The following is an 18,953-nucleotide window of genomic DNA, read 5'->3' as shown; positions in this document are numbered from 1 at the left end:
GGGAGACCATTGATTCCTTTCTCCTAGCAGATGTCGCTCTGCAGGGGAAGCAATGCCGAGAAAAACCGCAGGGAAGCCCACAGCCCGCATGTTCCCTTCCCACCTCGGTCCCTTACTCCTCACTAGCTGGGCCAGTCATTTAATCTGGGGAAACATCACAAAATGTGACAAACGTATTATCGCATCCTCCTCCTGAGCCCAAGACAGGCATCGCTGATCAATCACACACCCTTTCCTGGATGAACCAGAAGGAAAGTTCTAAATCCTTCTCAAGACAGCACTCCAGGCAGCCATTTCCAAGCAGAGTTGGCAAAAGAGACGCAGCTATTTGTCCCATAGGATCTTTTTATCCTAAGCCCCAGCTTCTTTATCTACAACGTGGGGCCTGACAACATCCACCTTGTAGGATGGCTGGGAGGTTAATTGAGATGATTCATTTGTTCCGTTACTTGTTCAGACATCAAATGTTTACGGAGCGCTCAGTGGGGGCTTCACGCCTGCCTGATGCATGCCGCATTGGGTAAACGGCAGCTGTGATGAGTACCCACATCTGTGGGCTGCCCTGTGTGCCTGCGTGGACGGACGCTAGCCTCGGTCTCCTTACCCTGCCCAGAAGTCCTCTCCTCCAGGCCGGTTCACGCTTACCGCATCACCTAACGAGGGGGAAGGAACCCATCCAAGTTAGCCCGAGGATTAAACGGGCAGCAGATTTTCCAAGAAGAGACTCCTTTTCTTCTAGCACCTTCTTTCTTATGCTATAAATAAGCCTTGGTTGGATCAGCGCCTCACATTGAACTTTGCTTCCTTGAATTCCCAGACACAAAACATTGTCTTAACAAGCCGTGTCTACTGGGCTGAGCTATATTTCCTATAAACTCTCATTTTATCTCCTCTAAAACACACAGTAATAGCATTCTCTGGAGAATATTAAATGAAACCAACCTGCGGCTGCATTTGTTTGCGCTTTCTGTCCCCGGAAAATTCTGTCAGCAGATAGGTGTGCATTACTTAAGTGGTGGCCCTGCCGGAGACGGCGGTCCTCCACACACTCCTCTGTGTAGAAACACCTCGAGTCTCTAATCCCCGCAGCCGGCTGCTCCCCAAAGTGCCCGCCACAGCACTGACGCCCTGAGGTCCTGCTCCTTTTCTATTCTCAGCACACAGGGAAGGCCGAGTGCATGTTAAAGAAGAAAGGCAGGCCTCAGCCAAAAGGGACGAAGCTTATCTTCTTTGTAATATAGCACATAAAATCTGCTTTTCTTGGCCTGAGCGATATAGTTGATGACAGGGTCGAGCTACAGGGCACGGGCTTGGACAGCCAGCGTTGTTTCATTAACCATTCCAGAAGATGCTGGTGACCGCCTGCCAGGAAGTGCCGGGCGAACTGGAGAAGGAGAGGACCCAGCCCTAGATGCTGGGAACGCGCTGCAGCTACATGGGGCCTGGGGCTGCATCCAGGGCCTAGAGGACAGCCCCTCCGCACACCCCGGGCAGGGGAGGCTGACACGCCTACAGGAACTTTCTCATTTGTTCCAATAGTTTGGACTTTTTCTCAAAGTTAAACTTTAGGCATTTGTTTGAAAAAAAAAATCAAAACACAGAAATCATAGAAAGCTTTTTGTTACTTGTCTGGGGCAGCATCGTGTGTGAACAGAGCCGGGTGGGGCCGCATCTGCCATGTTAGCCTCCAGATGCCCAGAGCCTAGCAGATGGTTATTCAGGAGCTGGAGGGACGGCTGGGTGAGTGAGTGGGTAGAGAACCAGCCAGAAGAGGTGCAGGAAGGGAGGATGACAAGGTGGGAGGAGGCATGGAGTCTCCTGGTTGAGCCCCAGTTGGCCTCTAACCTGCGGTATGACCTTGGGCAAGCATCCTAACCCCCCCCTATTCTCAGTCTCTCATCTAGATCTCAAGAAGGATGAGACAATTGCTTATGGGCTCTTGGGGGAATGAGCTCATTCATTCCTTCGACAACCATGTATTTCTACTTGGAACAGAGCAGTGGTGGAGACAACTCAGGCCCTGCTCCCAAGAGGCCCACAGTGTGATGGGGGGACAAGTGCCCATCCTGGTACAGGGGCGATAGAACCAGTTCATGAGGTCCAGAAGTGCACAAGGTTCAGGGGGTCAGGCGAGCATCCTGGAGAAAGGGATGTCTGGGTTTCCCAGGAATACGAGGCTGAGGCATGCATTTTGAGTTGAGCGAGATGGGAGGGGCCAGGGACTAAAGGTGCGCCTACCAGGGAGGGCGGTGGAGAGCCACGAGCAGCTGGCACTCTGGAGGGTGGCATGGTCGAGGGGCGGGCGCCAAGAGAGGCAGGCTTGACGCACAGGGATTAGGGGCCCTCTGTCCTGGATTCTCTGGATCAAGGGGAGCCTTTGAGGGCTTGAAACAGTAGAGTCGTGATCAGACCTCCCAGTGGCTACTGGAGACAGACCGGAGGCTTGGGCCTGGGGTCAGGGAGAGCGATTAGGAGGCTGTACTCTTCCACACCTCCATTCCTTTGCCCGCGAAGCTCCCTCCACCTGGAGAGGCTTTCCCTTTTCTGTCTGGCTCAGTGCTTCTCTTTCCACTAGAGCTCAGGTATGCGCTCTTTCAGGTACCTTCCCTGACCTCTCTCAGCCTGAGGCGGGCTCCCTCCTCGGGGCTCCAGTGGCCACAGACTGGGAAAGGCTAGCTCCAGCCCAAAGATGAGTTTGGTTTGAACTGTACGGTGGCTTCAAAAGAAGTGAAATTAGCTACTGACATTTGCAAACAGAATAGCTCATCTCAAAATCCAGATTCCCAGCTCTCTGGGAATGTTCAGAAAATCTAGCAGCGCTGGCTGGCATTGCTCCATATCAACCATTAGTTAAAGCTGAAAAATGCCCTGCCCTTTACCTGGGCCACATGCTTGCCAATCTGCCACGTTCCCCACCAGGCCCTAGCGTCTCTCTAACAATATTGAGGCCGAGGATTGGTTCCCATTTATCATCTCACATGTACTATTGCTTCCCTTTTAGCAGATTAGAAAGGAAAGTGGAACAAGTTTTGCTCCCTTTTCTATCATAAGAGGGGAAACCAAGACATAGGCTGAGGGAGTCCTGTCCCTCACTGCGTTCCCTGCTGAGTCCCCGGGGCTTCTGTTTGAAACCCTTGGCTCTCTGGGTTCAGCTTTATCAAGGCCTTCATCACACTGCCCCATCCTTCCACATTTACTTGTCTGCCAGCTTTTAGACCAGGAGTACCTCCAAGGCATGGACTGTGTCTTTACATCAGTGTCCTCAGAATTGATCATGAAGCCTGATGGTACCTAGGATGTGCTCAATAATCAAGGTTGAATGGAGGAATAAATGCATACGAATATGTGAAAAACAACCCGCAGAAGAAAGCAAGGATGAGGGCCTGGGTAGTGGTATGAGGGTAGGAAGGAGGGGAGGGGTTCTGAAACCAGAGGGGCTGAAGAGCACAGAGGTTAAGAGCTTGGCTGTTCAGAGTGGGGTGCACACACCAGGGGCGCTGGTACATGTGGGAGCTGGTTAGACGTGCGGAATCTTGGGCCCCGCCCTAGACCCGCTGGGTTAGAAGCCGCTTTTTATCACGATCCCAGGCAAGTTGTTGCGGATACAGTTTGAGAAGCGCTGGCTAAGCCAGCGGGCCTGGAGTCTGACTGCAGGATTTCAAATTCTCACTCTGACGCTCACTGGCTGTGTGCCTTGCGCCACGTTACGTAACCTCTCTGTGTGTCTGTTTCCTTATCTGTTAAAACCGCGCTTCGGTTCGTATCTCTCCAGTTCCCCCCAAAGGTGACCTGATTCTACTTCCCAAACCTGCAGCAGAGGCTCTGCTCCTACGGGCTCTGACAACGCGAAGTGAAATCCCCCAGCAGGTGCTTGCTACACCCAGGAGGAAGGGCAACGGGGCCTCCTGGTCCCCATTTTACAACTTCGGGAATCAGCCTATGGGAAAGCACTAAGTGCTTCCATCAGCCAAATGCCCAGCCAGGAACCGGAGCCCGCTACTTACGCCGTCAGCCGTGCAGTAATTCCAAACCTTGATCTTGGTTAGACCAAAGTCACGCAGCTGTCTCGTGTTGCGGATAACGAAAAGGAGCTGGAGCGGCGGGTGGAAGGGGCACGTCCACAAGGAAGGGTCTTTCTTGCCCTGAAACGCCAGCAAGAGAAGGCAGTTGTTATTGTTAGCACAATTCTGCCTTACCCCAAAGTAAGCGGGTAGTGACTATGGAAACCAGGGGAGGATGAGGGTGGGAAGCCGCCCACCTTCTCTACTTCATCCTGGGTGGGGTCTTAGATCTCACCCCATCTGGACCACATTTTGGAGCAGGCTGCTGACCCTCGTCCCCGCCACAAAGCTGTCACATGGGGCCCTCTGCCCCTGCCATCCAGACCAAATTTAAAATGCAGCGGGCTTTATTTTAATCAACCTAATCGGCTTTGTTGGGGAGAGAGACTGGAGGAGAAGGACAGGAAAAGAGCCATGACTTGCGCTATTTGATTAACCTGGAAGACAGAGCCTTTGATTTTCTTTTGTAAAACCCTGTCGAATTTAAAAAATTTTTAAATAGAAAAGAAAGAAACTGGCTCAGGCGTTTGTTGGGATGGGGCCATGGCACTGAGCCTTAGGATTTATTCTGTTCCCTTTCAGGGTTTCCAAGCCTTGGGACCCCTGTGTGCAGTTTCCGCCTGCCAGCGAGGCTGCCAAGGGCCATTCTCAAGGCCAAAGAGGCAGAGGAGCAGGGGAGCCTTGCTGTCATTTTCATTTGCACCAAGAAAATTTCGTATCATGAGTGCTTGGGATGCAGATGGGAAAAAGTGAAATCAGGGGACTTTTCTCAGCCCTGGTCACCTCCTCTCTCGTCTCTTTGGGTACCTCTTCTGCTCTCTGTCTGGACAAAACGCACAGTTGTTCCCAAATATGTCCATGCTGGCTCGGCCTCTGTGCCTTTGCACAGGCAGGGCCTCTGAGTGCAGTACTCTCCTGCCCTTCTCCCCCTGGGAACTTCAGCTCAGATGTGCTGTCTCCCCCACTGTCACCCCTTCCCTTGACACAATCGCTCCCCCTTCTCCAGGTGCCCACGGCTCCTTGCAACACCTGAGGTTATAATTTACTCAGTGTCCCACAAGTACCTGTCTTCATGTCTGTGTCACCCCCCCCACCAACACACACATGCACACGCACACACAGCTGCAAGCTCTTCTAATTCATTCCAGAACCCTTAGTGTCAGCACAGTTCCTTGGCACCTGGTAAATGACAAAAAAAAAAATCTTTGAATTGAATCTTTTGAACAATCGTTGAATGAAGAAATGAACAGATACGTGAAATGTACCTCCTGATATCTGTCCTCTCACTGAAACTTTAAAGAAGAGACTAAACTGATCTGGCCGGAAGAGCTATTTTGTCTAGCTCATGAAGTGTTTTTTTTTTTAAAAGGCAAATTCGTTGCCAAGACTTACACATGGAAGATATCCTCTCCCCCTCAGAGCTAGACGTCTGGCTTGTCTACAGACTTAGGAGACGCGGCAACACGGGGTCCCTGACAGCCGTTGGCTGGAGCTGAGTACCTGCTCTGGCGGCCACGGCGGGTGCTCTCCGGTGCCCCAGTCCTCACCATTCCCTACTGTTCTACATCCACCTCACCTCCCTGGGTATGCTTCTGCCCGGTCCCTGCAGGCATGAGTTTGGGGTCCCTGCTTAGGGGCTGAACAGTCACAAGTCCCATCTGCCAATGAGCAACCTGTATCTCTGACACTGGCTGAAGTTGTTCCTTTTATCTAAAAGGAGCATCGCCCTGTATTTGAGAGCGTCTCCATGGGCTCCCATCGCCAGGACCGTGCCTGCCTCTGGGGTCTGCTGGCCCCCAGGAGACGTGAGGCTCAGGCTCCAGCTGCGCGGAGGACAGAGGTGGCTTGTCCCAGTGACAATGGTGCCTTTCAGGAGGGAGGAGGCTGCTTTGTTAAGGGGGAGAGATGAGTTCAAGGGGTTCTGACTTAGTCTGGCAAGTTTCTCAAGCTCTGCGAGAACTTTTAGTGCTCTGGGCAGCTGCGAGGGGTCAAAGATAGCACATCTCAAATCCAGCAGGGGAGTCTCATTCCTTCTCTTCATTGGAGCCGAAAATGGGTCGCTGAGGCTGCTTGACAAAGGCAGAGACTGAAGGCTGACCCTCAGACACAAGCGAGGGGACTGTAATTGATTTCCCATCACATTTCCGTCAGCGGGAGGGATAAGGGGAGGGCTAAGTGGGAGACGTGGTGTTCAAAGTCGGAGAACATTAACCTGTGGGTAACTCAGGGCCTCATTAGCAACTGGGTCTTCTGATGTTTCCTTTTCACAGACAGCGTCCCCAAGAGGAAGGCTGCCAGGAAGCTGCCAAGGGCTGACCCAAGGCACGCTGGGCAAACCTCCAGGTGCCAGGCCAGCAGGAGAGCGTCTGCTGCACCTGCCTATCACAGGTGGTAATAAAAATGGCAGAACAAGAATCAGGGCACCTGGGCGCGGCCGTTATCTCACTGGGTTCTCTCCAAGCCCTGGAAGGTGACTACTGCAGTAACACCCGTGTCCCCGAAGGAAGACCAGAGTCCAGCAAAGGTGTGGTTTGCCCAAGTGATGGAGTGAGGATTTAAACCTAGGTTTTTCATTCATTCATTCATTCATTCATTCGTTCGTTCGTTCCGTGTTGGTTTGGATTCCCCCAGGAGCAGACCCTGAGGCAAGGCAAGTGCAAGGAGTTGATTTAGACAGTGAAGGAAACACCAGTTGGAGGGTGGGGAAGTGAGAGGGGGAGAGGCATTCCATAAAGAGTGTGTTACCAGGCTAGGCACACCTGTGAGCTCCACGCCACCAGGGAACCTGGGAGCCAGTGTGGAACACGCCTCAGCGTGACTCCACTTCCGGGACAAGGGAGCCGGGGTATCCACACCCCAGTTCCCATCAGTGTAGGTTCAGGGCTGCTCCTGGGGGCTCCGTTCCCCTCCAGTTTGGGCCCGTTGCAGGGGAGGCAAAGTGGGCCCTGGAGGGCAGAAAACAGATCCTCTATCGGAGGAATGTGTGTGCTGGCAGGTAGGAAGAGCAGCTATGAGGGACCAAAGCGGGAAGGGCGAGGGACCGCGGGAGGCGCCAACGGCATCTGCCACCCACTTGCTCAACAAATACCGAGTGCGGGGGGAGCCTGGCCCAGCAGATCCCAGCTCTATGCCAGGAGGGGAGGCAAACAAGTAACACTGCCAAGAAAAAAAAAAAGTCAAGCGGGGCTGGGGGTGGGGGAATAAATTCAATGAAGAAAATATGAGAGAATTATTAATGGCCAATGGAAGGACTATTTTAGAATGGATGGTCAGAGAAGAAGGCCTCTCTCAGGAGGTAGCTTTCTAACTCCTAACATAGGTGCTTTCTCCAGCTTTAACCTAACACAGATCCATACACCCCCAGGGAGATGCTGGACTGACCGCAGAAGTAGCCCCGATTTAATAAGTTATCACCTTAAAAAGGAACAAACTCTTGATACAACAATTTGGTTAGGTGTCAAGGGCATTATACTGAGTGGGAAAAAGTCAGTCTCAAAAAGGTTGCATATAGTATGATTCCATGTAGCATTCTTGAAACAACAAAAAGTATAGAGAATAGGTTGGTCACTGTCTGGGTTAGGGACAGGTGTGGGGAGGGGTGGCTAGAAAGGGTCGCATGAGGGAATTCCTTTGAGGTGATGGAGCTGTTCTGCATCTTGATGTGGTGGTGGTTCCACATATCTACATGTGACAAAACTGAAAAGAACTTACACACACACACACACACACACACACACACACACACACGTGTATGAAGGTCTGCACATTATACCAATGTCACTTTCCTAGTTTTGATAATGTACTATGGTCACATAGGATGTTACCATTGGGGGAAGCTGGGCAAAGGCACATGGGACCTCTCTATACTTTTTAAAAAATTGAGATATAATTCACATACATAAAATCACCTCTTTAAATTGTACGAGTCAGTGGTTTTTTAGTATAGTCACAAGGTGGTGCAACCATCACCACTAACTTTTTCTAGCATATTTTTATCACCCCCAAAAGAAACCGTGTACCCTTTAGCAGTCACTCCCCATTCCCCACATGCCCCCAGTCTCTGGCAACCTCTAGTCTACTTTCTGTCTCTATGGATTCACTCATTCTGGACATTTCATATAAATGCTATCATACAATATATGATCCCTATGTCTGACTTCCATCATCCAGCATAATGCTTTCAAGTGTATCCATGTTGTAGCATGTATCAGTACTTAATTCCTTTTTATGACTGAAGATTCCATTGTATGGACAGACCACATCTTGTTTATCCATTGAAGATTCCATTGTATGGACAGACCACATCTTGTTTATCCATTCATCAGTTGATGGCCATTTGGGTTGTTTCCACCTTTTGGCCATGATGAATAATACTGGTAAGAACATTCGTGAACGGGTCCTTATGTGAACATATGTTTTCAATCCTCTTGGGTATACACCTAGAGGTGGAATTGCTAGGTCATGTGGTAACTCTACATTTAACTTTTTAAGGAACTGCCAGACTATTTTGCACAATGGCCATACCATTTTACTTTTACATTCCCACGAGCAAGGTATAATGATTCCAATTTTTCCATATGTTGTTCACCAATACTTGTTATTTCTGTTTTTTTTAAAGAAATTATAACATCCTAATGGGTATGAAGTATATGACTTTATGGTTTTGATTAGCATTTCCCTAATGGCTAATGATGTTGAGCATCTTTTCATGTGCTTGTTGGCCATTTGTATATCATCTCTGGAGAATAGTCTATTCAGAGTACTTTGGCCATATTTTCACTGGGTTGTTTGTCTTTTTGTTGTTGAGTCTGAGTCCTTTTCTTCATATATTCTGGATACAAGACCCTTATCAGATACATGATTTGCAAATATTTTCTCCTTTTTTGTAGGTTATCTTTTTACTTTCTTGATAATGTTCTTTGAAGCAAAAATGTTTAAAAATTATTGTTTGTTTAAAAATTTTGATGAGGTCTGATTTACCTATTTTTTTCTTTTGTTGTTTATGCTTTGGATGTCATATCTAAAACTCCATTGAAAAATTCCAGGCTATGAAGATTTACACCTATGTTTTCTTCTAAGAGTTTTATAGCCTTAACACTATAAAAGTTTCAAGGTATTTGATCCATTGAGTTAGTTTTTGTAAATGCTGTGTAGGAGTCCAATTTCATTCTTTTGCATGTGGAAATCCAGTTGTTCCAATACCATTTGTTGAAAAGAAACTATTCTTTCCTCTTCAAATGGTATTGGCATCCTTGTTAAAAATCAATTGACTATAGATGTATGAATCTATTTCTGGACTCTCAATCCCATTCTATTGATCTATATGTCTATCCTTATGCCAGAACCACACAGTCGTAATTACTGTGGCTTGGTAGTAAGTTTTGAAACTGGACTCACTCAAAGTGTGAGTCCTCCAACTTTGTTCTTTTCCAACATTGTTTTGGCTCTTCTGGGTTCTTTGAACTTCCATTATACACTTTAGAACCAGCTTGTCAATTTCCACAAAAAAGGCAGTAGAATTACATTGAATCTGTAGATAATTTGGGAGCACTGCCATATCAATGGTATTAAGTCTTCCAATCCATGAACACATGTATCTTTTCATCTTTCATCATTTAGGTCTTCTTTAATTTCTGTCAACAATATTTTGTACTTTTCAGTGTACAAGTCGTTCACTTATTTGGTGACGTCTATTCTTAAGTATTTTATTCTTAGATAGCATCAAACTATTATAAATGGAAATTTTCTTAATTTCTTTTTCGGATGGTTCATTGCTAGTGTATAGGAATACTACTGATTTCTGTATATTGATCTTTTATTGTCTAAGCTTGCTGAACGCGATGTTAGCTTTACCAGTAACTTCTGTGAATTCTTTAAGATTTTCTGTATAGAAGATCGTTTCACCTGCAAATATAGTTTATTTCTTCCTTTCCAACCTCTTATTTCATTTTCTGGCTTAACTTCCTTGGGTAGAATCTCCAGTACAACGCTGAATGGAAGTGATGAAAGCAGGCGACCTTTTCCCATTCCTGGTCTTAGAGGGAAAGCTTTCAGTCTTCCACCATTCAGTATGATGTTAGCTGTGGGTTTTCATAGATGCCCTTTATCAGGCTGAGGATGTTTCCTTTTATTCTTGGTTTGTTGATGTATTATCATGAAAGAATGTTGAATTTTATCAAATGCCTTTTCTGTGTCTATTAAGACATCATGTGGTTATTTCCTCCTTTATTCTATTAATGTGTTGTATTCTGTTGATTAATTTCCACATGTTGAACAACTTTGCATTCCTGGAATAAACTCCATTAGGTCTTGATATATAAATCTTTTTATAAAGTGCTAGATTTGATTTGTTAATGTTTTGTTGAGGATTTTTACATCTATATTCATAAGGGATACTGGTCTGTAGTTTTCTTGTGATGGCTTTTTCTGGTTTTGGTATCAGGGTAATACTGGCCTCAGAGAATGAGTTGGAAAGTGTTCTCTCTTCTTCTATATTTTAGAACAGTTTGTGAAGGCTTGGTGCTAATTCTTTAAATCTTTGGTAAGATTCACCAGTGAAGCCATCTGGTCCCGGGCTTTTCTTTGTGGGAAGTTTTTTATTGATTATTAATTCAATCTCTTTTCTTGCTATAGGTCTATTCAGATTTTCTATTTCTTCTTGATTCAGTTTTGGTAATTTGTGTCTTTCTAGGAATTTGTCCATTTCATCTAGGATATCTAATTTGTTGGCATAAAACTGTTCATAATATTCCCTTGTAATTCTTTTTATTTCTATTAGTTTGGTAGTGATGGCCCCTTTTTCATTCCTAATTTTAGTAATTTGAATATTTCCCCCTTTTTTTTTCTTGCTCAGTCTAGCTAAAGGTTTATTCATTTTGTTGATTCTTCCAAAAAAACAACTTTGGGCTTTGTTGATTTTTCTCTATAGTTCTTCTCTTTTCTCCACTGTTTTTTTTTAAAAAACAATTTCCTGTGAGCCTATAATTATTTATTTTTAAAAGTTCAAAAATGTATTGCTCTATGTGCTAGGGATATAGTGTGAATAGGACAGACAAGAACTTACAGGTTGGTGGGAGGAGACAGATCAGAAACAAATGAACAAAATCACTTTTGATAGTGGGAAGTGGTCTGAAGAAAATGAAAAAAGCTGATGTGATAGAGACTGGAGTAGAGAGGGAAGGAGGGAACAGGACTCCTCCAGCTTGTAGAGTCCAGGAAGGTCTTGCTGAGAAAGTGATACCTGGGCTGAAATCTGAGTGATGAGAGAGGAAGGAGCCACGTGAACGTCTGGAGGAGGGATGCTCTGGGCAGAGGGGGTGGCAAGTGCCGAACCCACAGGTGAGAACCAGCTTGGCAGGTCAGAGAAGAAGGGAGCCCTGGTATGGGAAGCAGGCGGGGAGGGAGCTGGAGGTCGGTTCACAGACAGCCTCCGGGGCCACAGAGAGGTATCCATTTTTCCTCAGAAAGTCACGGCAGGGGCTTTAAGCAGGGGAGGGCTGCAAGCTGACATTTGTTAAAGATCCCTTTGGATACAGAGTGGAAAATGGAGTGGATGGGGGCAAGAACGGAAGAAAGGAATGAGAGAGGAGACCACTTAATAGTTCCAGTGAGAGGGATCAGCTGATCAGACTTGGGAAGAACCAGTGGAAATGGAGAGAAGGGGCCAGATCCAGGCTCCATGTTGGAGGTGGAATCAATAGGACTTCCTGATGTGTTGGAAGGGGAAGGGGCGTAGGGCAACCAAGGAAGACTCAAGTGGTGGGCTTGGCAGCTGAGCGGATGGGGATGCCATTTACTGAGCTGGAGGAGGAAGAGATGTGGGCGTGGGCCAGGGAATCAACACTCAGGTTTCAGGTCTCTGAAGTCAGATGTTGAGCGGAAGCTGACATTCAAGTCAGGAACTCGGAAGCAGGCAGGGCTGGGCATATAAATTTGGAGCTAACTTGAAGCCTTGGCCTGCGGGGGGGGCGATGAGAGAGATGGGGTGGGCAGGGCAGGAAAGACGGTTTGCACTGAACATGGGGCACTCATACAGCCCCCCGCACGCCCCTCATTCACCTCCACTGAAGCAACTTCTCTTTCAAACCCAGACTCTGCTTTCGGGTATCTTCTCCTCAGCTTTCGGCCGAGCCCCACCATTCCACAGCAGTGTGGCCTGGACGAGTCACTCATCCACCCTGAGACTTGGTTTTCTCGTTTATCAGATGGGGAAAGTCATCCGGAGGTTCATGTGACGATTCAATGAGGGATGCCCGAGACCCCAGTGAAACTGAATGGTTCTGAGAGGCAGTGTGTTCTGGTGGCCCCAGGTGTGGTTCATAGGGTGACTATCAGAGAGACCCCAGGCCAGGGCAGCAGGGGGAATCCAGCTCACCCACAGCTGGACCCAGAGATCTAGCAGCCCAGGGTGAGACAGCTGCCTCAGGACCCCAAATTTTTTAAAAAACAAAAAACCCCAAAATACGAAACCCACCAAAACCCCCAGCCAAAGTCCTCACTGCTATCACATGGCAATGCTCATCAGCCTCTGCTAAACAGAGAAAAGGGGAGAGCAATCATCAGAATTTGTCCCCATTAAATCCAGCGACTCTTTTTATCGTCCCTGGTATGCTCTGTTCTGTATAGTAGGGTTCCAAAATGCCACTGCTTTGTGCACAAGGGGGACGGGAGAGGTTTAGCAAGGGCTGGTCCAAGCCTCAGCAGCATGCACGGGAGCCTAGAGACTTGAAGCAGGGAGCAGAGCAAGGGATGCAAGGCCAGAGCGTCCAGGTGGCCATGACCTGTTTCCCTCAAGGTCCCATAGTTGCTGATCTTTAAGTGGGCTCAGAAACCCCTCAGTCCGACCCTACGGACAGGCTGTGTTTCCTGGCTATCTCACATCTACCCTGCCTTTCTTTCAGTAACAACCACAAATTTCTTCAGGGAAAATTCCCCCCCTGCCCCACTGGGGCATCTTAGTGAAACTGGCACCAAGGTGCCTGGCCCTCCTAGCTAGGTTGGACCATCGGCCTTCCTTTCCTGGACTGGATATCTCCAGCAGAATGACACGATGACAAACCAACTAACCAACCAATCAACCAACAAACACTGCACCCTCTGCCCCCCCAAAAGAAGACCAAACCCTCGGTATTCATGCATCCCAGGATGCTACCCAGAACTCCAACTTGCTCATGGGGCCTGTCCTCTTTTGGCCTGGGTGACAGTGAATATGCCAGCTACTCAAAAGACTTGCAACGAATTTCTTTTCAAAAATTTGCTAAAGAGAGGCAGACTCAGTTTCTTTTGCTGGCAAAATAAGAATCATACGAATTATCCAGGCCCTCCACTCCCATTCTACAGGGGGCAGAAAAAAATGACTCTCAGAGAAGGCGGGTAAGATGCCCAAGGCTAGAGAGTCAAGACCAGAACCTGGGTCTCTCGAGCTGGGGATTTCAAAGCCCTCCTTTCTTGCTTCTTTTTCTTTAAATGGCAATAACATTTACTTCATAGTGGTATTACTACTACTATGACTAGTAACAATGGAAACAGTAATAGCTGATGTTTTGGAGCCCTTTCGAAGAGTAAGGATCATATTTACATGTGATCCTTAAAACATTGTACCAAGGTAAGTACTATTATTATCCCCATTTTAAAGGCGAGGAAATCAAAGTAGATGTTAGGTGAGTTGCCCACGATCATGAAGCTGTAAGTGATTAAGCTTTGAACCCAGGCCTTTCTGCTTCTCCAGCCTGTACACTGTTTCGTTTAAATAAGATTATACACACAATACACTTGGCGTGGTGCCGGGCAAAAAGCAAGAACTGAACATGTGGCAATTGTCTTCATTTTCAATACCTTTTAAAAATTAATAATTTGTTCTTTGGAATAGCAAATACATGTACGTCGCAGGAAATTTAAAAGGTGCAAAAAAGCATCTAAGGGAACGTCTTCCTATTGCCACTGTCCCTTGCTCAGCCAGTTCCATGGCCCAGAGGCAACCTCTATTCCCCATCTCTCGGGCCCCTCCCAGAGGTCACGGTGACTGATGCTGCAGCACATAGCACCGTAAAGATGTCAGTGCTGGGCGCTCTGTCTAGTCTCCTGTGTCCAGCTTGCAAGTGGCAGGAAGAGAAAATGCCAGTGCTTTTCTTTTTTTAACTTTCAGATATTTAAAAGAAAGTGATGTTCTAAGTTTGCTGCGTGCGTACTCCACGCCCCAGGGAAGCAGGACCCTGAGAGGGTGCGTGGGCCCTGGGCCAGGCTGCAGGGGGTGCATTTGCACCGACCCCCTCCCCCACCAGACCTTCCAGCTGTGTGACCTTGGTCAAGTCAATGCCCTTGTCCAAGCCTTAGTTTCTTCATCTACAAAACCTGGGTGTTGCCCTCAATGACCCCCCGAGGTCCCGTGTTTGGTGGTTACTATGGGAAATTGCAATGTAGATAAAGGGGGTGAACCGGCTCCTCTTTGTCCCCTCAACCCCCATAAGAACCCTCTACAGAGCAGGGATCTGGGCAAGAGCTCAGGGCGGGGGGTGCAGTTGGAGGCCTCTCCCTGTACCTTGCCCTCCAGCTCCTCCCCATCCTGCCCAAATGAATGGCTGCGGACGATTACATCATCCTTCCCCTTGCTGCACCCACACCCTTATCGTGGGCTTATCGTGGGCAGAAAAAATGCATCAAAACATGCGGCCAAGACTCACACAAGGCCGCCTCCACTTACAGCTAAGTTCCTGCTGACCAGGTGGCCCAGCTCCCCGGGCGTGTCCGAGTTCCGGACAGCCACATCGCGAGGCGACACATAAAGCTTTGTATTGTTCCGGTCGAAGAATTCCACTTCCGTGAGACCCACCCACGATGCGCTGCCCCAGTTGGACTGGATTTCCATGGTCACGTAGACGGCATCTTTGATGTCTTCTGCTTTCAGTCCCGATTTGTCCTTAGCGAGGAGAAATGTAATGCCAAAGGTTGGAAACACAACAGGTGGAATCCAGCTCTACCACTAAATGACAAGGTATTTAACCGCTCAGTGCCCGGGTTTCCCCCTCTGTACAATGAGGATAAGAAGAGCACCCATTACGGATGGTTATCATGGAGATTAAATGAGCTCATGTTTGTAAGGCATTTCAAACATAGTTACTAGAGGAATTTCCTGGCGGTCCAGTGGTTAGGACTTGGCACTTTCACTGCCGGGGCCCAGGTTCGATCCCTGGTCGGGGAACTAAGATCCCGCAAGCCATGCAGTATAGCCGAAAAAAAAAAAAAAAAAGTTACTATGAACCCTGGCACTTAGTATTTTCTATAAGAGTCTGCAAATAACAAAGAATGTTTAAAAGGCATCAGATTCTGCCTGAACACGGACTTTTCTCACCCACTACCAAGGGTTCATGTCCTATAGGCATGTCACAACTTATGCTGAATTGGGCTGGTGTTATGGGCTAAACTGTGTCCACCACACACAAGTTCAGATACTGAAGCCCAAACCCTAGTGGCTCAGAAGGTGACTGTTTGGAGACAGGGCCTTTAAAGAGGTAATTAAGTTAAAATGAGGCCGTTAGGGTGGACCTAATCCGTTCTGACTGATGTCCTTACAAGAAGAGGACATTTGGACACCTAGAGAGACACCAGGGATGGGCAGGCACGAAGCAAAGGCCATGTGGGGACTCAGTGAGGAGGTGGAGAAACCCAGCCAACACCTGGATCTCGGATTCGCTTCCAGAACTGTGAGAAAAGAAGTCTCTGCTGTTTAAGCCACCCAGTATGTGGTACTTGGTTGTGGTAGCCTAGCAGACGGCCTATCTAACACAGTAGATAACACAGGACCCCGGACAAGTCAGCTGACATCCCCCTGCCTGGTTGGGGACCAGGAGATGACACCATAGATCTGACAATCCTGTCCCAGAGATGAAGCGGGATATGCACCCGGAGGAGACCCGATCAGCAGTCCTGGCCTGCGTGCACTCTGTAAGTGGCCATTTCCGCCCATTTCTCTCCTCCATGGATTTTAATGCCTGCCTCCTTCGCGGGTAGGTTATCTGGTCTGAGAGGTCGTGAATGCCATCAATCAATGGCCACACCGCAGAATGGCTTCCCGAGGCCCCTTCGGGCTCCACCTGCAGTGCTGGTTGCCACGGATCAGCCGCTCAGAAAATGGTACCTTCCCCGCACGCACATGCCCTCTCTTAATTAACACCGTAATCTGCGATGGTTCTGTGAGAAGGAAGCTGAGCAAATGAACAGCAACTGTTCCCTACTTATTTTTTTAATTAATAGCCAGCGAGACGTGCTAGCGCTCTCAGCGTGTGTTTGGATGAGCCTTCACTGTCAGGTGATGGGATGGGGACACGCGGGGAGGGAAGTCAGCTGTCAGCTCCCGGAAGGAACGCAGGGGCCGTGTTTATTAGCAGACCCCACGGCTTCCTCCTTCTCTGCCGCGGGGCCTTGTGGGCCCAGGCCAAGCCCTCTGCTACCCTGGGCCTGAGTCCCAGGCAGGCAGGATGGTGATAAAAGTCAACTGGCCCGGCTCAAGGCTCAGGGATAGGGAGGTGAATGAACTTGTGCTTGGGAGGCGCGTTCCACTGCCAGGTGCGCCCTGTGGGAGGCGTGAGGATGCGGCGCTGGTCACCGTGGTTGTTGGCCGTTGGGAGGAGGCCAGATGGGAGGCGAGCTGCCTCGGGGAGGGGCTGCTGGATCTCACGCACAGTGCAATCTAAGATGTGCAAATTCCTGCAGCAGGGTTTCTAAATGAAGAAGCTGAAGGGTCTATTAACTAAGGAAGTGTCACAACTTGTCAGCATTGCAACCCGATGGCCACCCCTGCTCGATTTAGGATCGAGGGGTCTGAGGCAAACACTGGCTGGCAAGCTTCTGGTCCCTGGCGTTCACTGCCCCGCTCTCAACAAGACCACCTGCTTTTCCTTTGGTGAAGCTGCCCCTTCTCTTTTCTCAGCCATGAGGTGTGGTTCCTACCCCAAGGAGGAGATGAACTGGTCCAATTGATCAGTGTGTCCTGTCACCCGGGCCACCTGGAGGGAATGGCTCAGGGATGGGCACGTGACCCAGTTTCAGATCTGTGTGTGGAGAAACTGCTCTTTTCTCCTGACTGTGGGGTCTGAGGGTATAAGGGCAAGAGGTGGGAATCACTCTAGCTATTGAGGGATCACAGGGAGAGAGCAGAGCTGGGAGTGAGCATTGAGGTAGAGCTGACACAGTACAGACACAGTCTGAGCTTCTGGATCAAGCCCTACTTGATTCCGACTACGGCATTCATTACAAAGAAATGTGTCATTTTTCTTCTGTTTTCTAAGTCAGTTTGCCCTGGGTTTTCTGTCTCCTATAATATAAGGAGACTTGATCCATCCAGGCTCTTTTTAACGTGGCTGAGGTTTCACCACACTTAGGATCTTCATAGCTAAGAAAGCAACTATGCCATACAGGGGGGGAACAAAGCTTTGCTTTCCCTAGATTCTTCTAGATGGCATATTTCCTGATTCCTCCTTGCCTTGTGCCAGGCACCGAGCCGTCTGCCCTCACAGACCTTTCCTCTTCTAGCTGCACAGTGGCCCCGTGGGCTGTGGATTATTTACCCAGTTTGACAGTCACACATCCCCAGGACCAGACAGCTTAAGAGGCTTATGTAAGGTCACACGACCTCTAAATGACAGTGCCCGACTCCAAGCCAGACCTCCAGTCTGGGCTGGAGCAGGGCTCTTTCTGCTCTCATATGAGCTTCACGTGTGACTTTGGGAGGGCTTCCTGTTAAGTCCCCATTGGCCAATCACAAGATGGGTAACCACTGAACCAAATAGTTATGAGAAAAGCTTAGGTAGAGGAAGAGATGAGAGGATGTGCTGGACACACACCTTTTGACCCAAAAGAGAAAAGCATCATCCGTTATCCCTCCACCCTGATGCTACCTTGCCCTTTCACCGTTCATGTCTCAGCTCCATCGACCCGCTCACAGCCATATCCTTGCCCAGTCGCTGCAATCGTATCGGACTCGATGAAGACGAACATCACTTTTTGCAGCTAACTTCATATCCTTAACATTTTCTATCCGCATAATCTCCATAATGAAAATTTCTATCCTTTTACACGACTGCCTTGTGCCGATGTGTCATACTTTCCTGATTAACTCTACTATTGTGAGACATTTATGTTATTTCTGTGTTTTTTTCTCTCACCTTTCCCTACTTCCAATAATTGTGCAATGGACATTTTTGCACCTATAGTTTTTTATTTCTGTTGAGTGATTTCTTCAGGGTAAGGAAGTGGGATCCTCGGGCTGGAAGACATAAGTATTTCTAAGGCTCTTCCTAAGAGCCTTTCGGCTTTTCCAAAGCTTTCCACTCATTTCTATTGCTGCCAGCAGGGTAAGACTGCCAGTTTTATTTTACTGTAACCTTGCCAGTGCTAGAGGTTATCATCAAAAATAATTTGTTAACTGAGATTTGTTAACATCAAATGGGATGTAAAGGTTGCTCTAATTTGTATTTCTGATTACAAGTGATGCTGGATATTTCTCTATGGGCTTACAGGCTATTTATATTGCCTCTTGTGTGGACAGGCTTCTGTTTTCTGAAACTTCACGCTCCATTACATGGATGTCTATGTGCTGGGGAGGAGGGGGGATGGAGACTGGGGCAGAAAGATGCTAGGTTTATCACTGTCAGAGCAGCTCCCACCGACCAGAAATGATTGTACTGAGGGGCCCTTCCTCCCTCAGCCTTCAGGCAAGACGTGAATGTCTTCAGAAACCCTCCTCACCTCTGGGTCCAGAACTTGCTCCTCGGTGGGTGAAAAAACCTGGCTGAGTTGGGCAGAGTCACTTTCAATGGACTGGAGGACTTTCAGAACCTTCTGCTGTTGTCTGAAATTGATTTTGTTTTAGCAAACAGGTATGGATAGTAATGATAC

At 48.2% G+C, this 18,953-nt stretch overlaps 1 protein-coding gene across 5 annotated transcripts in view; it reads right to left on the bottom strand.

The window, feature by feature from the left end:
• KATNIP (katanin interacting protein) overlaps positions 1-18,953 on the bottom strand; it is a 194,950-nt gene that overhangs the window by 57,927 nt on the left and 118,070 nt on the right. For all 5 annotated transcript variants that reach the window (XM_067012513.1, XM_067012514.1, XM_067012516.1 and 2 more), the window contains 3 exons: positions 18,804-18,906; positions 14,761-14,976; positions 4,005-4,142 (listed from right to left, as the gene is read on the bottom strand). In XM_067012513.1, coding sequence (XP_066868614.1) covers positions 4,005-4,142; positions 14,761-14,976; positions 18,804-18,906 — 457 coding nt within the window. The remainder of the gene's footprint in view (positions 1-4,004; positions 4,143-14,760; positions 14,977-18,803; positions 18,907-18,953) is intronic.

Source organism: Kogia breviceps, chromosome 14 (genome assembly GCF_026419965.1).
Source record: "Kogia breviceps isolate mKogBre1 chromosome 14, mKogBre1 haplotype 1, whole genome shotgun sequence".
In the NCBI taxonomy this organism is placed as follows: Eukaryota; Metazoa; Chordata; class Mammalia; order Artiodactyla; family Physeteridae; genus Kogia; species Kogia breviceps.
The sequence above is the reverse complement of the archived record's forward strand: the minus strand, read 5'-3'. Positions and strand labels throughout refer to the sequence as shown.